Source organism: Ruditapes philippinarum, unplaced genomic scaffold (assembly GCF_026571515.1).
Source record: "Ruditapes philippinarum isolate M1 unplaced genomic scaffold, ASM2657151v2 ctg1082_1_1_1_1, whole genome shotgun sequence".
NCBI classification, from domain to species: Eukaryota; Metazoa; Mollusca; class Bivalvia; order Venerida; family Veneridae; genus Ruditapes; species Ruditapes philippinarum.
In genome coordinates, this window is record NW_026851798.1 from 31,179 (window position 1) to 52,722 (window position 21,544).

General features: G+C 34.7%; 1 protein-coding gene across 2 annotated transcripts; it reads left to right on the forward strand.

Moving 5' to 3' along the window:
• Window positions 1-477: 477 nt before the first annotated feature.
• On the forward strand, window positions 478-21,341 carry LOC132739932 (WW domain-containing oxidoreductase-like). Of its 2 annotated transcripts, none has more exons than XM_060727773.1 (9): window positions 478-615; window positions 3,126-3,190; window positions 6,863-6,920; window positions 10,643-10,815; window positions 11,237-11,432; window positions 13,447-13,632; window positions 14,386-14,644; window positions 19,404-19,599; window positions 20,403-21,341. In XM_060727773.1, exons 1-8 carry the CDS (start codon window positions 521-523, stop codon window positions 19,587-19,589), a joined length of 1,218 nt encoding a protein of 405 aa, XP_060583756.1. In that variant the 5' UTR covers window positions 478-520; the 3' UTR covers window positions 19,590-19,599; window positions 20,403-21,341. The 2 variants fall into 2 exon arrangements, with proteins under 2 accessions (XP_060583756.1, XP_060583764.1); XM_060727781.1 differs by having other exon boundaries at window positions 19,404-19,593; window positions 20,401-21,341.
• Window positions 21,342-21,544: the final 203 nt, after the last annotated feature.

The following is a 21,544-nucleotide window of genomic DNA, read 5'->3' on the forward strand; positions in this document are numbered from 1 at the left end:
ATGTTCATAAAATGTGGTATGTCGAGTGAAAAAGAAGTAAACCCTGGAACACTAGAATGTTTTAACAGTGTCTGTTAAAGGAATTTGTCCATTTTTCAATTATTGCATCTCCACAATAATTAGCTACAATTTATACAGTAAGTTGAACAATGTATCACTAAATGGATGACTAACCACTCCCTCGCTTTTTCATTTACAAAGAAATAAAGATGTTAATGTTTATTATGATGACATGTTTGGGTCATCTTACTTCCAGCGAATGGCCTTCGTAGCGGAAATATGATTAGATAGTCACAAAGCTCATGAATTGTCACTAGACCTGTATATAAGATCTATGTGTGTTAAAACATAATCCAAAGTCAGAAATTTTAATATTTGAGTCTTATCCTGAAAGAACTTTATTAAGGAATGAACTTACAATTAGTTTCTGACCTTGTACTTATGTTTTTGGCTATCGTTTAAGCCTTTCATACAAAACTAAATGAAATTTAGTAGTGCAATACTTAGTTAAGAAATAGAGATGGCTGACCCAACTTTGGACACTGACAGTGAAGATGAAATACCGGCCGGATGGGAAGAGAGGGTGACTTTAGACGGAGAAGTTTATTACGCAAAGTAAAGCCTTAACTGTTACTTCATATCTGTAAAAGATTGAATTTTAATAAACATGCCATTGTTTTATATGATGATTTGTCATATATTTTCGCGAGGATAGAAGATAGTTGCATATATTTCGGATACACACTGGTAGCAAAGATAATAGTGACTGAAATATTGCACCAACTCTATATATTCATTTAATTAAATGTTTTCTACATAATTTTAACCTTTAGTTTGTCCATTTTGATTTTTTTTCCAGAAATTAACACAATTGATTATTCAATTCAAAACAACCTCTTTATCTCTCTTTAATTGCAACAGATGTCAACTCTGGGGAAACATTATAATATGAAATTAGGCAAAGCCTATGAACAGGAAAGTTGTTAAAAAAAAAAAAAACTGTCATTTTCGGTTGTAAAGGTGTCATTGGTATTTTACACACTGCTTCTGTTTTCACTCGAAGCACTCGATGATTATTATTAACCCGAAAAGTTGCAATTGTTCTGTCATCAGAATACCCTGCCATTTATCATTTAGTTACATTGAATATGGCGGCGCACAATCAGAAGTGACAGAAAATTTCATTGATAGGTCTAGAGATTCTATATATTTTTTAATTGTTTTTTATTTGATTTCCTTTTAAATATAGTTTATATACACGTGTAGGATACAAAGCCGGGCAAGCCAAAACCTGGGTCCGCTTTGCGGTCCCAGTCTTTGACTTCCCCATGTTGTTATATACATAATAATTAATAGATCTTTGAGCTTTAAGTGACCATTTTAAGTATTTAAGCATCATATGTTTTGAAGATCTACTAAATAATATTCAACAATTAATTTTCTGTCATCTTGTTGACTGCTTCTTATGATGACTTGTAACAGAAAGATTAGGAACAATTTCTAAATGTATATACCATATATAAAGACAAGGGTATGAACTTCAAACAAATCATGAAATCCAATTCACGAATTCGAAAACCTAGCTAAACACCGTTTTCCGGTACTTTCTGTACATAGCTCTGGGGAATCACCTAATGGAGTGTAATAACGAACTCAATGTTTTTGGTCTTTCTTAACCCATTACTTCATGAGTATTTTGTGAAAAAATGGCTGTTTTCATTGAAAAGTCTCCCGTTACAAGTTCAAACTGCTATAAAACTATAAAAACTGCTTCAATACTAATCAAACTTGGCACAAGAGTTGACTGGACCATTGCATTTGCAACAACATGCTCAGGCATAAATTTCCTGTTACCATGGCAATGAGGGGACATCTCAAAATTGCCAAAAATCACTATTTTGCATTGATTTTTTCCATCAAAATGATTTCAAAGTGCTGCAACTTCTTAATGGATTGAGATAGAGTCAAATTCTTTTCAGCGTTGGTTACACGTTACCTTATGATCGATCTTGGGTCATTTTTAGCCTCTCAAGTCCAAAATTTTCTTGGCGATGAGGGGGACTCCGCCTCCCTTCAAACCCCCCAAACAGAAGGGGGCACATCCTTCTTCTGGCAACCCCCTTTTGGTTGGGGGGCCGCGCTGAAAAAGTAGTCACTTTTTTTAACAACATTTCTCAAACAAAAACACGTGTTGGGGGCCTGAATAAGGCATTTTTTCACCATTTGAGATAACGAAAAGGGGGTGGGGTGAAAAAGACGTTAAAAGGCGTGTATATCGCGTAATGGGTTAAATGAAAGTGAAATAAAACAGTTATTACATTACATTGTAAGAAAGTAATTAAATATCATTGAATGAATAATTCAATACAAAAAATAAAGGAAATACACAAGTTTACTCAGAAAATATCTATTTTAGTAGGGAAGATGCCACTACAAATATTTTAATTTTTTCGATTTTCATTATAAACAACTTATTTTTTTGAAAAATTTGCAATAGATATTAAAGGAACATAAATAATTTTCAAACACATCAAGTATTTCACCTTAAACGGCAAAATAATGATAGAAAAAAAAAGAAATATCATGTAATAGTGTTATGTACATGTACTTCATTTTATGTAATTCTCCAGAGCTAAATCAGTAACATTCAAGTAAACGGTGTTTAGCTAGGTTTTTGAAAAGATCTATTACAACATTCATATTTTGTTTTTACATTTATTTGGCTGATATGAATATATAAACCTCAGTAATGGCAGTATAAAACATGCAAACAAAATTTTATCTATATAATAATCATAACACACACAACAAAAAAACACAGGCCATCAATCAAAAATTCCCAGTTAACAGAAATGTCTACAACAAGGTTAACTTTACTACGACTAGTATTATACATGTATCAAGCAGAAAATTTATACTGGATAACCTGATGATAGGTATATATTACAGGCAACCCGTATTTTAGATACATTTAGTTTAAACCACCTGGTGCTTTGATGTGTTGTTTCCCCTCAATACATTTTTATTTATTTATACATGAGTACAATTTAGTAGAAGATAATATTATGCTTGATTCTTATTGGGTAGGTCAAAGTATTAAAAGAAATATTTATATCATATTTCAGTCACAGTACAGAGAAGACCCAGTGGGAACACCCAACTACAGGGAAAAGAAAATCTGTAAAAGGAGGTAACTTTATATAAACTTAATATGTCAATGCTGTTAGCTCACATGAATATGTAGATATACAAGCATTAGTCAGTTGTCTGTTGTTCACTTGTTAGGTGCTTGAGAGTCTAACAATCATTTTTAGTTCATAGCAGAAAGATGATAATTTCCCACTACCAACCACTAGCTTGAAAACAAAAGTAATAATGCTCTAAACCACTGTGTCAATAGATTTCATGAAGCAGTTGTCGGAGGTTGTACTTATTGTTATATAAGTACAATAGGTGTGCAATCAACTTTAACACACCCCATCATCAAAAAGTCATCATTTATGATAAAGTTACTTTTAAGGAAGAAAACTTTCATTTTTATGCTCCCTGAACCCGCACGGAGGGTTCAGGGAGCATATAGTTGCTGCTTTGTCCGTCTGGTTGTCCATCCGTCCGTCCGCTTTTTTTGTCAGGGACATAACTCTGTGACAACAAGAGCTATCAACATGAAACTGTGTTGGTAGATAGATCTCGTGTAGTACATGTGCAGTGAACAAGAACCATAACTCTGCCTTGCCTAATTTTGGAGTTTGTTCATTTTTATACTTTAAATTTTGTCCAGGACAGAACTCTAAAATAAGAGATATCAACATGAATATCAACATGAAACATGAAACTTTGTAAGTAGACAGATCTCATTTGGTAGATGTGCAGTGCACAAGAACCATAACTCTGCCTTGCCTTATTTTGGAGTTATTGCCCTTTGTTCATATTTACATTTTGAACTTTGTCCGGGACATAACAGTGACATTGTAAGAGATATGAACAAGAAACTTTGTAGGTTAGATATCATTGGGTAGATGAGCACTGCAAAGAACAATAACTCTGTCTTGCCTAAGTTTGGAATTATTGAACTTCAAACTTTGTCCATGACATAACTCTGAAACTACGAGGTATACTTTTCTAAACCTATTCGGGAAACATCACACAGGACAACCGGTTCTTGTTTAAATCAGACACCACTTTGGTTTTCAAACTAATTCCAGTAACTTGGCATCCCAAAGGAGCCCTCATCTAATAAATATATTTAGTTTGTAACAGAGCAATTAAAATGCATCAGAAAAATCCCCGCTGCATCTACGCTTTGAACTAACAACCTCTAGCTTATAAGCAAAAGTAACAATGATCTGGACCACTGAGACAAAGAACCGATTCCCTGATGCAGTTGTCAGAGGTTATACTTACAGTTATAAAGCAGCTTTGACAAGTTGGTTTTTGTCAAATTTTGTCAAATTTCTTCACTGATATGTAGAATAAGTTTAAACATGGTGTGAACATAGCAATGTAAGTTGGAAGAAGGTATAATTGTACATGAAGTGTCTATTAAGAAGGTAATGCTAAGATTTTGCTGAACTCTGTTCAACTATAAATGAAAAAGGCATGTCCAACAATTTTATATTACTTTTTAGCTCGACTATTCGATAAGAATAAGTAGAGCTATTGTAGTCACCCGAGCGTCGGCGTCAGCGTCTGCGTCGGCGTAACCACTTATGTTAAAGTTTTTGTAATAGTTCAAATATTTTCAAAGTCCATTGACATATGGCTTTGAAACTTTGCACACTTGTTCACCATCATGACTCCAACTTGTAGACAGGAGGAGGTAACTCTATCAAGCATTTTGACAGAATTATGCCCCTTTTTCGACTTAGAATTTATGTTAAAGTTTTTGTAATACCTCAAATATTTTCCAAGTCCATTGACATATGGCTTTGAAACTTTGCACACTTGTTCACCATCATGACCCCAACTTGTAGACAGGAGGAGGTAACTCTATAAAGCATTTTGACAGAATTATGCCCCTTTTTAGCTCACCTGTCACAAAGTGACAGGGTGAGCTTTTGTGATCGCTTTTCGTCCATCGTCCGTCCGTCGTCCGTAAACTTTTACTTTAAATGACATCTCCTCATAAACCACAAGGCCAATTTCATCCAAACTTCACAGGAATGTTCCTTTGGTGGTCACCTTTAAAAATTGTTCAAAGAATTTAATTTCATGCAGAACTCTCGAAAGAAAAAACTTTAAATATCTTCTTTTAAAAAACCATAAGAGCTAGAGCTTAGATATTTGGCATGAAACATCTTCTAGTGAGTGTCTACCAAGTTTGTTCAAATAAAAGCCCTGGGTTCAAAATTGGCCCTGCCCCGGGGGGTCATTCATTTTCCCTATATGCATATAGTAAAAACTTAAAAAATCTTCTTTTAAAGAACTCAAAGAGCTATGGCTAAGATATTGAGCATCAAAACATGTTCTAATAGGTGTCTACCAAGTTTGTTCAAAAGAAAAGCCCGCCTGGGGTCAAAATTGGCCCCGCCCCAGGGGTCATTGATTTTCCCTATATGCATATAGTAAAAACTTAAAAATATCTCTTTTTAAAGAAACCAAAAGAGTTAGAGCTAAGATATTTAGCATGAAACATGTTCTAATAAGTGTCTACCAAGTTTGTTCAAATAAAAGCCCTGGGGTCAAAAATTGACCCCGCCCCGGGGGGTGCATTGATTTTCCCTATATATGCATATAGTAAAAACTTAAAAAATCTTCTTTTAAAGAACTCAAAGAGCTATGGTTAAGATATTTAGCATCAAACATGTTGTAATAGGTGTCTACCAAGTTTGTTCAAATAAAAGCCCTGGGGTCAAAATTGGCCCCGCCCCGGGGGTTATTGATTTTCCTTACATGTGTATAGCAAAAACTTAAAAAATCTTTTTTGAAAAAACCCAAATAGCTAGAGTTAAGATATTAAGCATGAAACATCTTTTAGTGAGTGTCTACAAAGTTTGTTCAAATAAAAGACCTGGGGTCAAAATTGGCCCCGCCCCGGGGTCTTTGATTTTCCTTATATGTGTATAGCAAAAACTTAAAATCTTCTTTGAAAAAACCCAAATAGCTAGAGTTTAGATATTAAGCATGAAACATATTCTAGTAAGTGTCTACAAAGTTTGTTCAAATAAAAACCCTGGGGTCATAACTGGCCCGGCCCCAGGGGTGTCATTGTTTTTAACTATATGTGTATAGTAAAAACTTTAAAAAAATCTTCTTTTAAATAGCCCAATGAGCTAGAGCTTAGATGTTTAGCATGAATCCATTGACATATGGCTTTGAAACTTTGCACACTTGTTCACCATCATGACCCCAACCTGTAGACAGGAGGAGGTAACTCTATCAAGCATTTTGACAGAATTATGCCCCTTTTTCGACTTAGAATTTATGTTAAAGTTTTTGTAATAGTTCAAATATTTTCCAAGTCCATTGACATATGCTTTGAAAACTTTGCACACTTGCTTCACCAAAAATCATGACCCCAACCTGTAGACAGGACGAGGTAACTCTATCAAAGCATTTTTGACAGAATTATGCCCCTTTTTCGACTTAGAATTTTATGTTAAAGTTTTGTAATAGTTCAATATTTTCAAAGTTCCATTGACATATGGCTTTGAAACTTTGCACACTTGTTCACCATCATGACCCCAACCTGTAAACAGGATGAGGTAACTGTATCAAGCATTTTTTTTTACTATCAAGCACTAAGAATAGTCGAGCGTTGCTGTCCTACTGACAGCTCTTGTTTGTATTTTGAATGGTCATTTAGATATAGCACCAGTAATGTATCATTGATATGAGAACTTTTATTTTATACTTTGTGCAGAATTACCATATGGCTGGGAAAGAAAGATACGTGAGGATGGAGTAGTGTTCTATGTTGAGTAAGTATGTCTCTTTAATTTATAGATATATGGCCATATTTCATTGCCAATCTGAATTGCTACCCTCATTATAAGGATGTACATGTGGTTTCATTTTATTAGTAATAAAGATTTTTTGAACAAGTTATATGGCTCATAGATATATTCATGTATAAGTGGTTGTAGAATTATATAAAGCATATAACCAAGGTCTTAGCAGCAATTGTCCGGTTTCCTCAATAAGAAGAGCATTGGATTGTGAACTGATTCTCAAAGGTGCAGGTCACTTTAATTGTGATTGATCATGAAATCTTTTTTACGATCATTCACACTGTATCTCTGCTCTGGCATGTACAGAAGTTATCAGTTCCTTGAGAAGTAGAGGCAAATAGTTCCGGTAAACTGCTTAACAGGCTGCCAGAGAACGATGCCTTGGCTGAACTGTGCTCTTGTAAATTCAATGTGGCTTACTGTCGTGATCTGGAGTGAAAACTACCAACACAACCACCACAACCACAGTGTTTAGTAGCAAACAACTGTTTTGCATGGCCATATAACTATTGATGTCTTTATTACAAATTTCTTTGATTAACCTTTATCCTATTAAATATCTGAAAATGGACTTGTCCATCTTTTAATCTGGACAAAACCATTCATCTTTTACGGAAAATGTTTAATAAAAAAATGTTGACTGAATAGTGAATGATGCAGAACATGATCAGGTGCCACTGATGTTTGATTCGAAAATATAAAATGATAACTTTAAAAATCTTTGTTATAGAATTTATTTCATTTTTAGCTTGACTATTCGAAGAATATGAGAGGTATTGTAGTCGCCCCGGTGTCGGCGTCCGCGTCGGCGTCTGCATTGGTTAAAGTTTTTTTGTCAAAGTCAAATATCTCAATTATTCCTTGAGATATTCAATTGAAACTTACAATACTTATTTATAGTAACAAGGTACATCAGATTGACAAGTTGGATAACTCTGCTGACAATATTGACAGAATTATGCCCCTTTTTAATTAAGAAATTTGGCTGTGACTAAAAAAAGGATTGGAGCACCACACTAAATACCGTATTCCGGTATATACCGGACAAGGCGCTTGAATGATAAAATGCTAAAATCTTGTCTTTTTACCCAACGGAATGAACTTTAACATGTCTAAGTCATCTTTTCACACCGAATCAAGTACGATAATCAAGGAAAAATGTAAAATTCGGCGAAAAAAACGATATTTGTCTATTTTGTGATCATGATTTCTGCAAGCGTCTAGAGGTACTGCTCCAATCCTGTATTGAGCTAAATCCAAGAAATTTTGGTTAAAGTTTTTTTGTAAAGTCAAATATCTCAATTATTGCTTGAGATATTCATTTGAAATTTACAATACTTTTTATGCCCCCACAATGTGGGAGCATATAGCGTTGCACTTGTCCGTCCGTCCGTCCGTCCGTCCGTACGTCCCGAAATCTTGTGATTGCAACTCCTCTTAAACCGGATGGCAGATTTTGCTTAAACTTACAGGGATGAACAACCTTAATGTGTAGATGGTAGTGAAGGAAGGAATTTTTGCTGCGACCAAATTTAACAGAATTATGGCCCTTTGTTGATTTTTTCACTATTAGTCTAGATACTACGTAGAAATTTTGTGAACGCAACTCCTCTTAAACCGGATGGCAGATTTTGCTTAAACTTACAGGGATGAACAACCTTAATGTGTAGATGGTAGTAAAGGAAGGAATTTTTGCTGCGACCAAATTTAACAGAATTATGGCCCTTTGTTGATTTTTTCACTATAGATACTATGTAGAAATTTTGTGAACGCAACTTCTCTTAAACCAGATGGCAGATTTTGCTTAAACTTCCATGGATTAACAACCTTAATGTGTAGATGGAAGTAAAGGAAGGAATTTTTGCTGCGACCAAAGTTAACAGAATTATGGCCCTTTGTTGATTTTTAGTTTTCAACTTGTGGCACATGTAGTCCAAAAAATATTTGACCTAGAGTCATAAGATTGACAGAACAGTGGCGTGTGGGGGCATCCGTGTCCTATGGACACATTTCTAGTTTATAGTAACAATGTACATCAGTTTGCAAAATTGCATAACTCTGCTTGCAATATTTGCAGAATTATTTGCCCCTTTGAAACTTAGAAATTTTGGTTTAAGGTCTTCAAAGATATTTACTTGAAACTTTACAAATGTACTTAGGGTCATAATTGGAGGGTCATAATTGTATGTCACTGACCAAGTTCCATAACTCCATCTTGCATTTAGGCTGATTCATCTCCCCTTTTCTACTTAGTCTCTTGGTTAATGTTTACATGCAAGTTTTACATATCTCAATAACTATTAAAGATATTTATTTAAAACTTCACATATGCATTTAGAATCATAATTGTAGGTCACTGACCAAGATCCATAATTCTATCTTGCATTTAGACTGATTTTTCTCCCCTTTTTCAACTTAGAAATTCATGGTAAAGTTTTGCTTGTAAGCTGTTATCTCTATAACTACTGAAGGGTTTGTGCCTTTTTGGGACAATTTTATACATTCATAATAATAAAGCAGTGATTTACTTGATAAAACATCTTAATAACAAGCCTTTGTACCTTTTTGGTCAATTTTATGTATTCATAGGTAATTAGCATTATTATACTCAATAAAACACCCTTGTGACAACTTTCTCGAATAGTCAAGCCAATACTGTCCTCCGACAGTTCTTGTTCTTATTGTGAAGAGGCCTCAATGGGGTACTAGTTAATGTTTTTGACTTGTCCCTTAGAGCCAAGTAGGCTATCATCACACAGAACTTGGGAAGCTCAAAAGTAGAGCTGACACTTGCTGACCATTTTTGTATGGTAAGAATAACTGGTATATGCAGATGAAGGAGAAATCATACATTTAATTTCAGACGTATTATTTGAGACCTCAATCTGTAAAATCATGTATTTCTAAATCTATCATAGCAGGGTTAACACTGCATGGATTTTCTCCAGACAAAACTAAATTTATAACTCCTAATAAAGTAGTCTGGAGTTGGACTGTGGGACTGTAACGCTGTCATTATTTATTTGCCAGCCAGTGCCAGTTGAGCATGAAATAGTACTTTGTAATTCACTTGGCCCCATTTTGTCAAAGAGTTGAAAGGGCATTGTTGCAGTTGAAAATAAAGGGGTAAATTCCACACTAGTGGAGTGCGGTTACAAGGGTAAATTCTACAATAATCCACTGCTGTTAAAAGGGTAAATATCACACTTAACCAAACCCATTTACAATTTTGACGTAAAGGCACAATCATGTGCTAATAGTAATAGCCTTGGTCATTCCCATTTATTAGCGATATTATCATTCTGAACTGGTGGCCAAGAACTGGAGTATGCTCTCAAAAGTGAACAAAGCACGGTTTTGTCAAATGATTCAACCACTGAGTAGAATGTGAAGAAATTATTTTTACAGGAGCTCGACTTGTTGAAAACTTGTAAATGATATAATTTACAGTGCGCACTTATGTAAGACTGTTTACTTTACTTAGTGAATGCTTGTCCATAAAGTAATTTACAGCAGAGGCAAAAGAGTCTTCCTCCACCAGTAAAGTTTGAAGATTTTATTAAAGCAAAATCTTTTACATTGTCTGTGTAACTTCAAATCAAGCTTAGAAAAACAGGAATTGTGATGGCGAAATATTTTTGCTGTTTATAATTGCTTTATTTATGAAATGAAGAACATATTTCATATTTTAGCCACATAAATCAGAAGACTACATACACAGACCCTAGACTGGCATTTGCCGAAGAAGTTTCAAAAAAGGAATTGAAACAAAAATTTGATGGCAACAGTTCTGCGTTACAGATATTGAACGGTCGAGACTTAAGTGGAAAGTATGCCATTGTTACTGGTGGCAACAGTGGAATTGGTAAATCATTTTTTGAAATGGCTTGTGTCAAATATTTTGTTGAGATCGAGAAGAGCTAACATGGGACTGAATTTGATACTGTTGAAATTCATCTCATTAATTAAACCCTTGGGAGTAACTTTCAAAATCTTACATGTTAATGTCTAAAAACTAAAAAGGGTACTGTATTCTTTAAGATAAAAATATATAATTCTGACAAATAAAATTTTAAAGGCTAAGAAAAGAAATATGCAAGGAAGTTACAAAGATATCTTATGGACAATTGGACTTTCAGTGGTTCTAGTTGAATGCCAGCTTATGCCCCTAAAGTAATATCATGCCAAAGCACATCAGATCTTACTTAACACATGTCCCTTCCCCACCCCTAATGCTGCATTAGTCAAGATCAGCTGTATGTAACCATGTCTTTTTTAATTTGTAGGTTTTGAAACAGTACGATCACTAGCATTTCATGGTGCTCATGTTGTAATGGCATGTAGAAATATGGACGCAGCAAGACAGTGTAGAGATCAGATCTTAGAGGAGCGACCTAAAGTTAAAATAGAAATTATGAAGATAGATCTGGCTTCATTGAAAAGTGTTCAAGAATTTGCTGAACAATATAAAAACAAAAGTTGGTGGGTATAATTGTTTTTCCGATAACTCTTTTAATGGGTGGAGGCTCCTGTGACTGAGTGGTGTAGGTTGTTGAATTAAAACCACTAGTCCTTTACCACTGTGGGTTCAAAGCCAGTCAGGGACTTTAGATTCTTTCATGCCATATTTAATCAGCTGATGGAATGAATAACTTACATTTATTTGATAAACATAACTTTCTGAATGACCTTTTTATAAAGTTTGAGTAAGAGAATGCACAAACTATGTTTGGAAAGCTGCATTCCCTATAACTGGTTATGGTAATGGGGTCCTACCTTAAAAAGATGCTAGGTTTTTTAATACAAGTACAATATCTATTTATACTGTATTTACCGTAAGTATGCGGAGTATAAACATTTCAAATATCCATTTTGTGCTCTCAAAAGATCATAAGTTTACTTTTAAAAAAGACTGTATAGCAAATATCTTTTTTAAACATCAAAATTAAAGCAATATATATCTTCAAATTAAATAACACAGACATTCTATGTGACAACTTTTTTGAGAATCAATTGTAAGGATAAAAAAATCAGATTATGGAAACAATAAAAATACATGTTAATTACTGAGAATTCACTTATATTCGTGGGCATGAAATTTCGTGGTTTTATCAAAACAGGCATTTTCGTGGGTTCTTAAATTTGTGGATTTTCAGTTTCTTGTAAAAAAAATCAGTAACCTAATGCAAAGTAATCTGACACTTAATCGCCGAACATTTTTACTTACAACATGTACATATCTTTACGTGTCACACAGCGCTTGTCAATAAATTTAATCCTTGCCTCTGGGCATAACTCTAATATAGCACAGTTACTGCAATTAACACATTTATGTGACATGATATGCACCTCCATTGGACACACTTCCCGTGTAATTCGCCGATGTAAACATCGCATAATTATACGACACCTGACACGTTTTAACCAGCCAGTTAAAAAAAGTTTACATACCACATTTGACAGTAACTACACGCAACGTCACAGCGACTGTGTAAATTTACATGCATATAAATTAATCTGAGTAAATAACACGAGTATGTGTGGATCAAGTAAAAGTCAGTGGCGTCTTTGATGTTTGTGGAATAGCATTCGCACAAATACAGATAAAAATTCGTTTAAACTGGATCATTTAAAACGACAAAGAATGTACAATTCATTTGTTTTAGCGATCGTATTTTTTATAGTTTTGTGTACTTACAAACTTTTTTAATTAATAAGAGCAAACTGACAATTTTTATCAGCGCTAATTATTGCATTGCCTGGGTTCCCATATTTACTCGATTATGTCAAGTATTCTTGTTTACACAATCAAGTAGACTACAACGATCAAGTGTGTATATGCGACCGACATTTGTGACATAGATGTATGTATATACGTCCATTTCACGAAAATCGGTTTGAAAAGAGCTGACGCATGTTTGTAAAATATAGAACAGACGTATTTGCTGGGATAAAATTTCGTCGGATCTTAAATTCATGGATTGACCTACCCACGAAAACCACGAAAATTCGTGCCCCACGAATAATAATGATTTTACAGTACTTTCATAAAAATACTAAATTACAAATAGCTTTAACCCTTTATCAGTTCAAAACCATAGTATCATATATCTATGTATATCATATTTACATTTTTGGTTTAGAGAATGATGCAGGGAAAACATAGATTTGGGTTTAGTTTGACTATTCAGAGAATAGGAAGAGCTAAAGTACTCAACCAGGCATTGGTGTCAGCGTCACTATTTTCAAATGTTTGCATGCAACTTGGTATCTCCAAAACTTCTGAAGGGAATGGGTTGTAACTTCACATGCTTATTATAGAGCATAATATGAAGTCACTATCTAAGGCCCATTACTCTGAAATGGATTTTGACAGAATGATGACCCTTTTTTATCTTATTTTTTTTACATTATCCAGGCTCTTGCTTTACTGTCAAGCACTGAGAATAGTTGAGCACACTGTCCTGCTCTTGTTACGTCTTCTTTATTATTTCAGGCCTTTACATCTACTGATACTGAATGCAGCTGTATTTGGTCAGTCTTACACTCAAACTGAGGATGGTATAGAATTAACATTTCAAGTGAATCATTTGTCACATTTCTACCTCACAAAATTATTATGGACTGTGTTGATGAATTCTGCTCCAGCTAGAGTAATTGTAGTCTCCTCAGAGTCACATAGGTATACTCACAGAATAATTCTGTAAAAAAAATGTGTTTATTTTATTAGAATAGAATTGGAACATTTTTTATTTGATTCGGCTGTGTTAAAAGCTCTATTAAGAGCATATTGTCACTTTTTTTGCATTGTTTGCTGAGGTCATCTAATTGGCACATTTGCTAGTGCTTACCACCATGGTTGAACAGATTCTGCTTTGTTTTGTAATGTAGCGTATGATTGTCTCACATGACAGAATTCAGTGCCCTTTGCTGGATTCGAACCTAAACCAACTTATGTGAGAGGAAAGATATTCCTAGTCTGATACCTTAGTGACTACAAACTGCAGTGAATAAGTAAATATTTCATAATTTCTGATGTTATCATTGCTTTCTAATATTAGATTGGTGTATGTCAGTGGGCAGGCTTAGCAGTTTTTCTGTGAGCAGTTCCTCCTACATTTTTCAAAGCATTTTGACCAATCTTTCACAGAAGCTTTGTCTTCAAATATCCTGTTGCATATTGTCAGGACTTTAGATTCTTTCATGTGATGAAGCTATCCAGACAGCTCATATGATGTCGGTGTTTTTCCTCAGATGCCCGTTCATTCCTGAAATAATGCACTAAGGAGTACCTGAAGTCCTCCTTCACCAGTAGAGCTGGAAAGTCACCATTGTGACCTCTTTAATCTGTAAAGACATAAATCCAAATAAAAAAAACAAATAACAATATTATGAGATACAGATCTGCTTTAATATTTTTATTTTTCATTTTCAGAAGTGCAAATTTGGATATATGTAACTTAAATGAAGAAAAACTATCGCCTAGTGCTAAACAATACTGGGATATGCAAGCATACAACTTGTCCAAACTGTGTAATGTTCTCTTCTCCCTTCATTTAAATAATCTTCTCTCAAAGTATGGTGTAGTTTCCAATTCGCTGCATCCAGGAAACATCATGTATACGAATCTACAGAGAAACTGGTGGTTTTACAGATTATTGTTCTATGTTGCAAGACCTTTCACAAAGTCAATGGTAAGTTTTTATAATTGGTTTCAATATTAACAAGAAGTATCTTTAAAAAGATACTGGGAACGAAATAAAACTACTTTTACTTGCATGGTGTCTTTTGGTTTGCACATGTTTTCCAGGACAGTGGACGTGATTGGTCGTCTCATCATTTTAGAATGTCATTTAAAACTTGGTAAAGTCTTATGTTGAATAAGATATTCACTAGAGAATTAATGGAAATTTTTAAAGCAGTGTAAAATATTTATTAGGAGGAAGTTCACAGGTCTCAAATATCCGAGAAATTTAACTAGAAAGTGTGTTTCTGGTACTCCTTCAGATTATTTAATAATTTGGATTTGTATATACGTTTCAGAAAGATCCTTTAGATTATTATACTAATTTCAGAATGGCCAATGAGATTCCTGGATTTCAGTGCGCAATTTAAAAATGACCAATGAAAATCCTTATGTTATTTAGTTCTTCCCTGTAAATTTTACAGGAAATCAAACAGATCACAGACTGACTATGTCTTTCGAAAAAAACCTTAATGACTGTTTCTATAAAAATCTGTTTTGATGATAAGAAGTTATTCAAGAGAAAACACTCTGAGATAATGCACATAAGTGCGCCAAGCTTGCTGATTTCTTCTTCCACTAGTATGTAGCTTAAAAGTTGCCTTTCGATCTTTACTGTGTTGTTGTGTCTTAAAACTCAAAACTGAAGAATGAAATTCCTTGTTTTTATTGTTTTCTTCAAGTGAACATTGATCTGGTACATTACATGTATGTTGTTAAACAACATACATGTAATGTATGCTAACAAGACCTCTCCTTTAAGTTTTTAAAGTAAACAATGTTTACTTTAAAAGCTTTAAGGAGAGGTCTTGTTAACCGTTTTTGAAAATGAGTATTTTTTTATCTTGTTATTTCAGATTTTGTTACTATGATTACATGTTTATTGATGTAGATATTTTTTTTTTTGAAGGAATGTTTAAAATACCATTAAGTTTATACTAATTATGCCCCCATTTTGAAAAAAAGGGGGTATATTGCTTTGCACTTGTCGGTCCGTCGGTCCGTCGGTCCGTAGACCAAATGGTTTCCGAGTGATAACTAAAGAACCCTTAGGCCTAGGAACTTCAAACTTGGTATGGTGATTGGTCATGACCAGTAGATGACCCCTATTGATTTTGGGGTCAAGGGGTCAAAGGTCAAGGTCACATTGACCTTGAAAGCAAAAACGGTTTCCGATCAATAACTAAAGAACCTTAAGGCCTAGGAACTTCAAACTTGGTATGGTGATTGGTCATGACCAGTAGATGACCCCTATTGATTTTGGAGTCAAGGGTCAAAGGTCAAGGTCACATTGACCTTGAAAGCAAAAACAGTTTCTGATCAATAACTAAAGAACCTTAAGGCCTAGGAACTTCAAACTTGGTATGGTGATTAGTCATGACCAGTTGATGACCCCTATTGATTTTGGGGTCAAGGGGTCAAAGGTCAAGGTCACATTGACCTTAAAAGCAAAAACGGTTTCCGATCAATAACTAAAGAACCTTAAGGCCTAGGAACTTCAAACTTGGTATGGTGATGGTCATGATCAGTAGATGACCCCTATTGATATTGGGGTCAAGGGGTCAAAGGTCAAGGTCACATTGACCTTGTAAGCAAAAACGGTTTCTGATCAATAACTAAAGAACCTTAAGGCCTAGGAACTTCAAACTTGGTATGGTGATTGGTCATGATCAGTAGATGACCCCTATTGATTTTGGGGTCAAGGGGTCAAAGGTCAAGGTCACATTGACCTTGTAGGTAAAAACGGTTTCCGATCAATACCTAAAGAACCTTAAGGCTTAGGAACATCAAACTTGGTATGGTGATTGGTCATGATCAGTAGATGACCCCTATTAATTTTGGGGTCAAGGGGTCAAAGGTCAAGGTCACATTGACCTTGTAGGTAAAAACGGTTTCCGATCAATAACTAAAGAACCTTAAGGCCTAGGAACTTCAAACTTGGTATGGTGATTGGTCATGATCAGTAGATGACCCGTATAGATTTTGGGGTCAAGGGGTCAAAGGTCAAGGTCACATTGACCTTTTAATTAAAAACGGTTTCTGATCAATAACAAAAGAACCCTTAGGCCTAGGAACTTCAAACTTGGTATGGTGATTGGTCATGATCAGTAGATGACCCCTATTGATTTTGGGGTCAAGGGGTCAAAGGTCAAGGTCACATTGACCTTGTAGGTAAAAACGGTTTCCGATCAATAACTAAAGAACCTTAAGGCCTAGGAACTTCAAACTTGGTATGGTGATTGGTAATGATCAGTAGATGACCCGTATAGATTTTGGGGTCAAGGGGTCAAAGGTCAAGGTCACATTGACCTTTTAATTAAAAACGGTTTCTGATCAATAACAAAAGAACCCTTAGGCCTAGGAACTTCAAACTTGGTATGGTGATTGGTTATGACCAATCAGATGACCCCTATTGATTTTGGTGTTAAGGGGTCAAAGGTCAAGGTCACATTGACCTTGTAGGTAAAAACGGTTTCCGATCAATAATGAAAGAACCCTTAGGCCTAGGGACTTCAAACTTGAGATGGTGATTGGTCATGATCAGTAGATGACCCGTATTGATTTTGGGGTCTAGGGGTCAAAGGTCAAGGTCACATTGACCTCTTAGGTAAAAACGGTTTCCGATCAATAACTAAAGAACCCTTAGGCCTAGGAACTTCAAACTTGGTATGGTGATTGGTCATGACCAGCAGATGACCCTATTGATTTTGGGGTTAAGGGGTTAAAGGGCAAGGTCACATTGACCTTGTACGTAAAAATGCTTTCCGATCAATAACTTAAGAACCCTTATGCCTAGGAACTTCAAACTTGGTATGGTGATTGGTCATGACCAGCAGATGACCTATTGATTTTGGGGTCAAGGGTCAAAGGTCAAGGTCACATTGACCTTGTAGGTAAAAACGGTTTCCGATCAATTAACTAAAACGCTTAGGCCTAGGAACTTCAAACTTTGTGTGATGATTGGTCATGACCAGCAGATGACCCTATTGAGTTTTAGGTGAAGGGGTCAAAGGTCAAGGTCACATTGACCTTTTAAGTAAAAACGGTTTCTGATCAATAATTCAAGAACGCTTAGGCCTAGGAACTTCAAACTTGGTATGGTGATTTGTCATGACCAGCAGATTACTCCTATTGATTTTGGGATCAAGGGGTCAAAGGTCAAGGTCACAATGACCTTGTAAGTAAAAACGGTTTCTGATCAATAACTAAAGAACGCTTCGGCCTAGAAACTTCAAACTTGGCATGGTGATTGGTCATGACCAGCAGATGACCCCTATTGATTTTGGGGTCAAAGGTCAAGGTCACATTGACCTTGTATGTTAAAACGGTTTCCGATCAATAATAAGAGAACCCTTAGGCCTAAGAACTTCAAACTTGGCATGGTGATTGGTCATGACCAGCAGATGACCCCTATTGATTTTGGGGTCAAGGGGTCAAAGGTCAAGGTCACATTGACCTTGTAGGTAAAAATGGTTTCTGATCAATTTACTAAAAACGCCTAGGCCTAGGAACTTCAAACTTTGTTTGATGATTGGTCGTGACCAGCAGATGACCCCTATTGAGTTTTGGGTCAAGGGGTCAAAGGTCAAGGTCATGACCAGTAGATACTTTATAACCCTTATTAGTTGTTTGATCACTGGGTCAGAAGTCATGCATAATAACCTTATCACATGACTAATTGGCTGCTGATAGGGGGCATACATGTTTTACAAACATATCTTGTTTATTTTAGTTCAATTGTGTAGGAAGCTATAAACTTATTGAAACACTCTCATATCCATTCCTGGAACCAACCAGGACTAAGCAATGAGTGTAAAATTTCTGGCTCATGTAAACAATGGCTTGCCCCTGACAGGGTTTGAAACCATGCGGCTAGCAATCATTAGATTACTAGTTTGATGTGTTATCCATTTGGCCATGCCACTATTTGATTATCTTATCAAGTTCACTGATTACAGGGACTGTGTTCAGGGCGATGTCAGGCGAAAATTTCGCCGTAAATATTTTCACTTCGCCCTATATGATCTGAAAAGCGAAATTCTAGTCGCCCTAAAATCTCTATGAAATGTCTGACATGTATATTTCTCCATTCGATAATACTGCCTGGAGGCAGATTTAATTGTGTAATCTGACGTAATTAGCACACGCGCTGAAGCGTAGCCATAGCAACATTTGGAATTCACACTTGGAAATCCACATCGCTAAAAATAGCGCATTGATTATACGGTAAATTAAAGCTGTGAAAAACCCTGATATGAATGCAGCAGATGATAAAAACATGAAAAAGCAAGCTAATTGATATATCATTATCATATCAAGTTCACTCTTGTTATTTCAATCAATATAATGAAATTATTAGTTTTATGTTGAAAATTGTAGAAATAAATATATTTTATTGATATTCATTTTAATTACCAGGTAATGTAACTGAAATACTTAATGAACAATAGTAAATGTTTGAAATGATTATACAAATAAGTCGATGTACTCTATTCATAAATACAGTTTGAGTAGTTTTAGTTTTTTTGTTCAAGTTAGATTGTATATACATAGAATATTGATCCCAAAATGGTTACCACTTTTGGCAAGGGAGATAAATATTGTAAAAATCAGGCACTATCAATTCAGTTAACATGTTCCTTGGTGGATAACTATTTCATTTGATTTCTTTGTGGTGCCTTTGATTCTTTTGTGTTTCATTATTTTAGCAACAAGGAGCAGCCACAACTATTTATTGTGCTTCAGCCCCAGAGTTACAGAGTAATGGTGGAATGTATTTTAATAATTGCTGCCGTTGTCCCCCATCTAGTGCAGGATGTGATGATGAGCTAGCCAAGGCATTGTGGGATATTAGTGAACGTATGCTAAGTAAACGGATCGGAAGACCAATTTGAATGATGCAAGGTATATGTACGATTTATGATGAATGATAATTAGTTCTATCATAGTATTGTGGTCCTCTACAACAGTAGAATACAGAAATCATGTGTGGAGAGGCCAAAGGGTGTTTGTGTTAGAGTATATAAATTATCCAGTTTGTATTGAGAGGCAGTGCTGAGGGGTCATAATTTCACGTATACTAGTTTATCACATAAATCGCGGCGCAGGAGTGTAATAAAGCCATTTAATAAAAACGATATTACACTAGTGTAATAACACTTTGACGTGACGTCATTTGCGCTATATAGAAACATAGCGTTAAAGTGCGCTAATGTTAGCGTTACACTATGGGCGTGTCATTGAAAAATTACTCATTTTAACAGTTTAATGTTCTTATTTTATATATGTGATAAATAGAATATAATATTTGTGTAGATTCAATACTAAATTTATTGAACTTGTTGATTAAAACAATATTATGCTCGCCAGAGGCTCGCATAATATGATTTTATTCAACTCGTTCAATAAATTTAGTATTAAACTACACTCATTCAATATCCTCTATATAAGTATAAGATTTTCCCAGAATTTGTCTTGTGGTCCTCTACAAAAGTTATTAAGTTATGGCCGCTAAGGTCAGAAATGGTCAATCATGGAAGTCACTTATATTACATAGACTTTTTATAGAAATAAACTCTATATAATGTTCTATTTGGAGCTCTTAAGAAACTTTTGATCAGTTTTGATATTAACTTAATATAATTAATATAATTTGCAATGCCCATTTCGACCACTTTTTAATGAAATTTAATTTCTTTATATTACAGCTATGTTGTTAGTGGCTGTTTAAGATATTGCTGGAAATTATGAGGACACATTATACTGAAGCAGGGGACCAAACCCGGGGAAAAAAAGAGGCTAGTTTTGTAGGGGAAGCGGCCGAATATATGCTCAAAGGGTTTTAATTGGCTCTGACTGAAGTGTTAGGACCAATCTTCTTCTAGGTTGATAAAGTATCAGTGGATAAAATGATTATCATTCCTAATTATAGCAGATAGATTAATAGAAATAAACAATTTGTTACATTATTTGTTTTGGATATAATATTAAAACTGCATAAAGTATAAGAAAGATTCCCCCACTCTTTTTGAAAATTTAACGTTACCAATGCATACATTCTGAGGAATATTTATAGAATTTTTTTTGAGTCACATGGGATATTGATTATAAATGTAAAATATGAAATATTAAGCAAGTGTTACGAAAGTGTGTAGTTCTTTTGTCTTTTACCTGTGCCATGGTCATTGATACATTTACATGGTTGAGCATAATATCACTCCAATCATATGTTAATTAGGCCTTTTAGTCTATCGGAGGACTATATTGTTTTCTTGTTCATGTGTAGACGTACTTATGCAATATGTCAAAATTGATCAAAATTATGAAAAACTGTACAAAAAGGATTTTTTTCTTAAAGGCCCATTTTGCCTGAGTAATGTTTTATTTATTTTTTTCTCATTTTTTAAAAACATTTTTGTGTGTGTATTCTATTATATATAGTTTTCAAAAAGCTACATATTGGCAAATTATCTGAACCATCTTTTGCTTCGGCTGCTTTTTGACAATTAGTACAGTTATAGTTATTTAGTATTTTGAATGGAAGTAAATACTACTTTGTTTACATTTTGCTACTTTTGTAAGAAACAATTTCACATACTGCACTCCTTTCTTCAGGTGATAAGCATCTTACATAAAAAAAACAACAACATTATTTAAATGTTATAAAACGCATAATTGACCTTTCTAAAAGAGAATTTTTTATTCTTTTCTGAGGCATAATGTGCCTTTAATTATAGTTATATAAATATAATGTCAGTGTGACATTACTTCTCTAGCAATACATGGTATAATAATGAAAAGTCTCTTTTTAATTAACAATGTACATTTTGCATCAAACAAACTCTTTTGT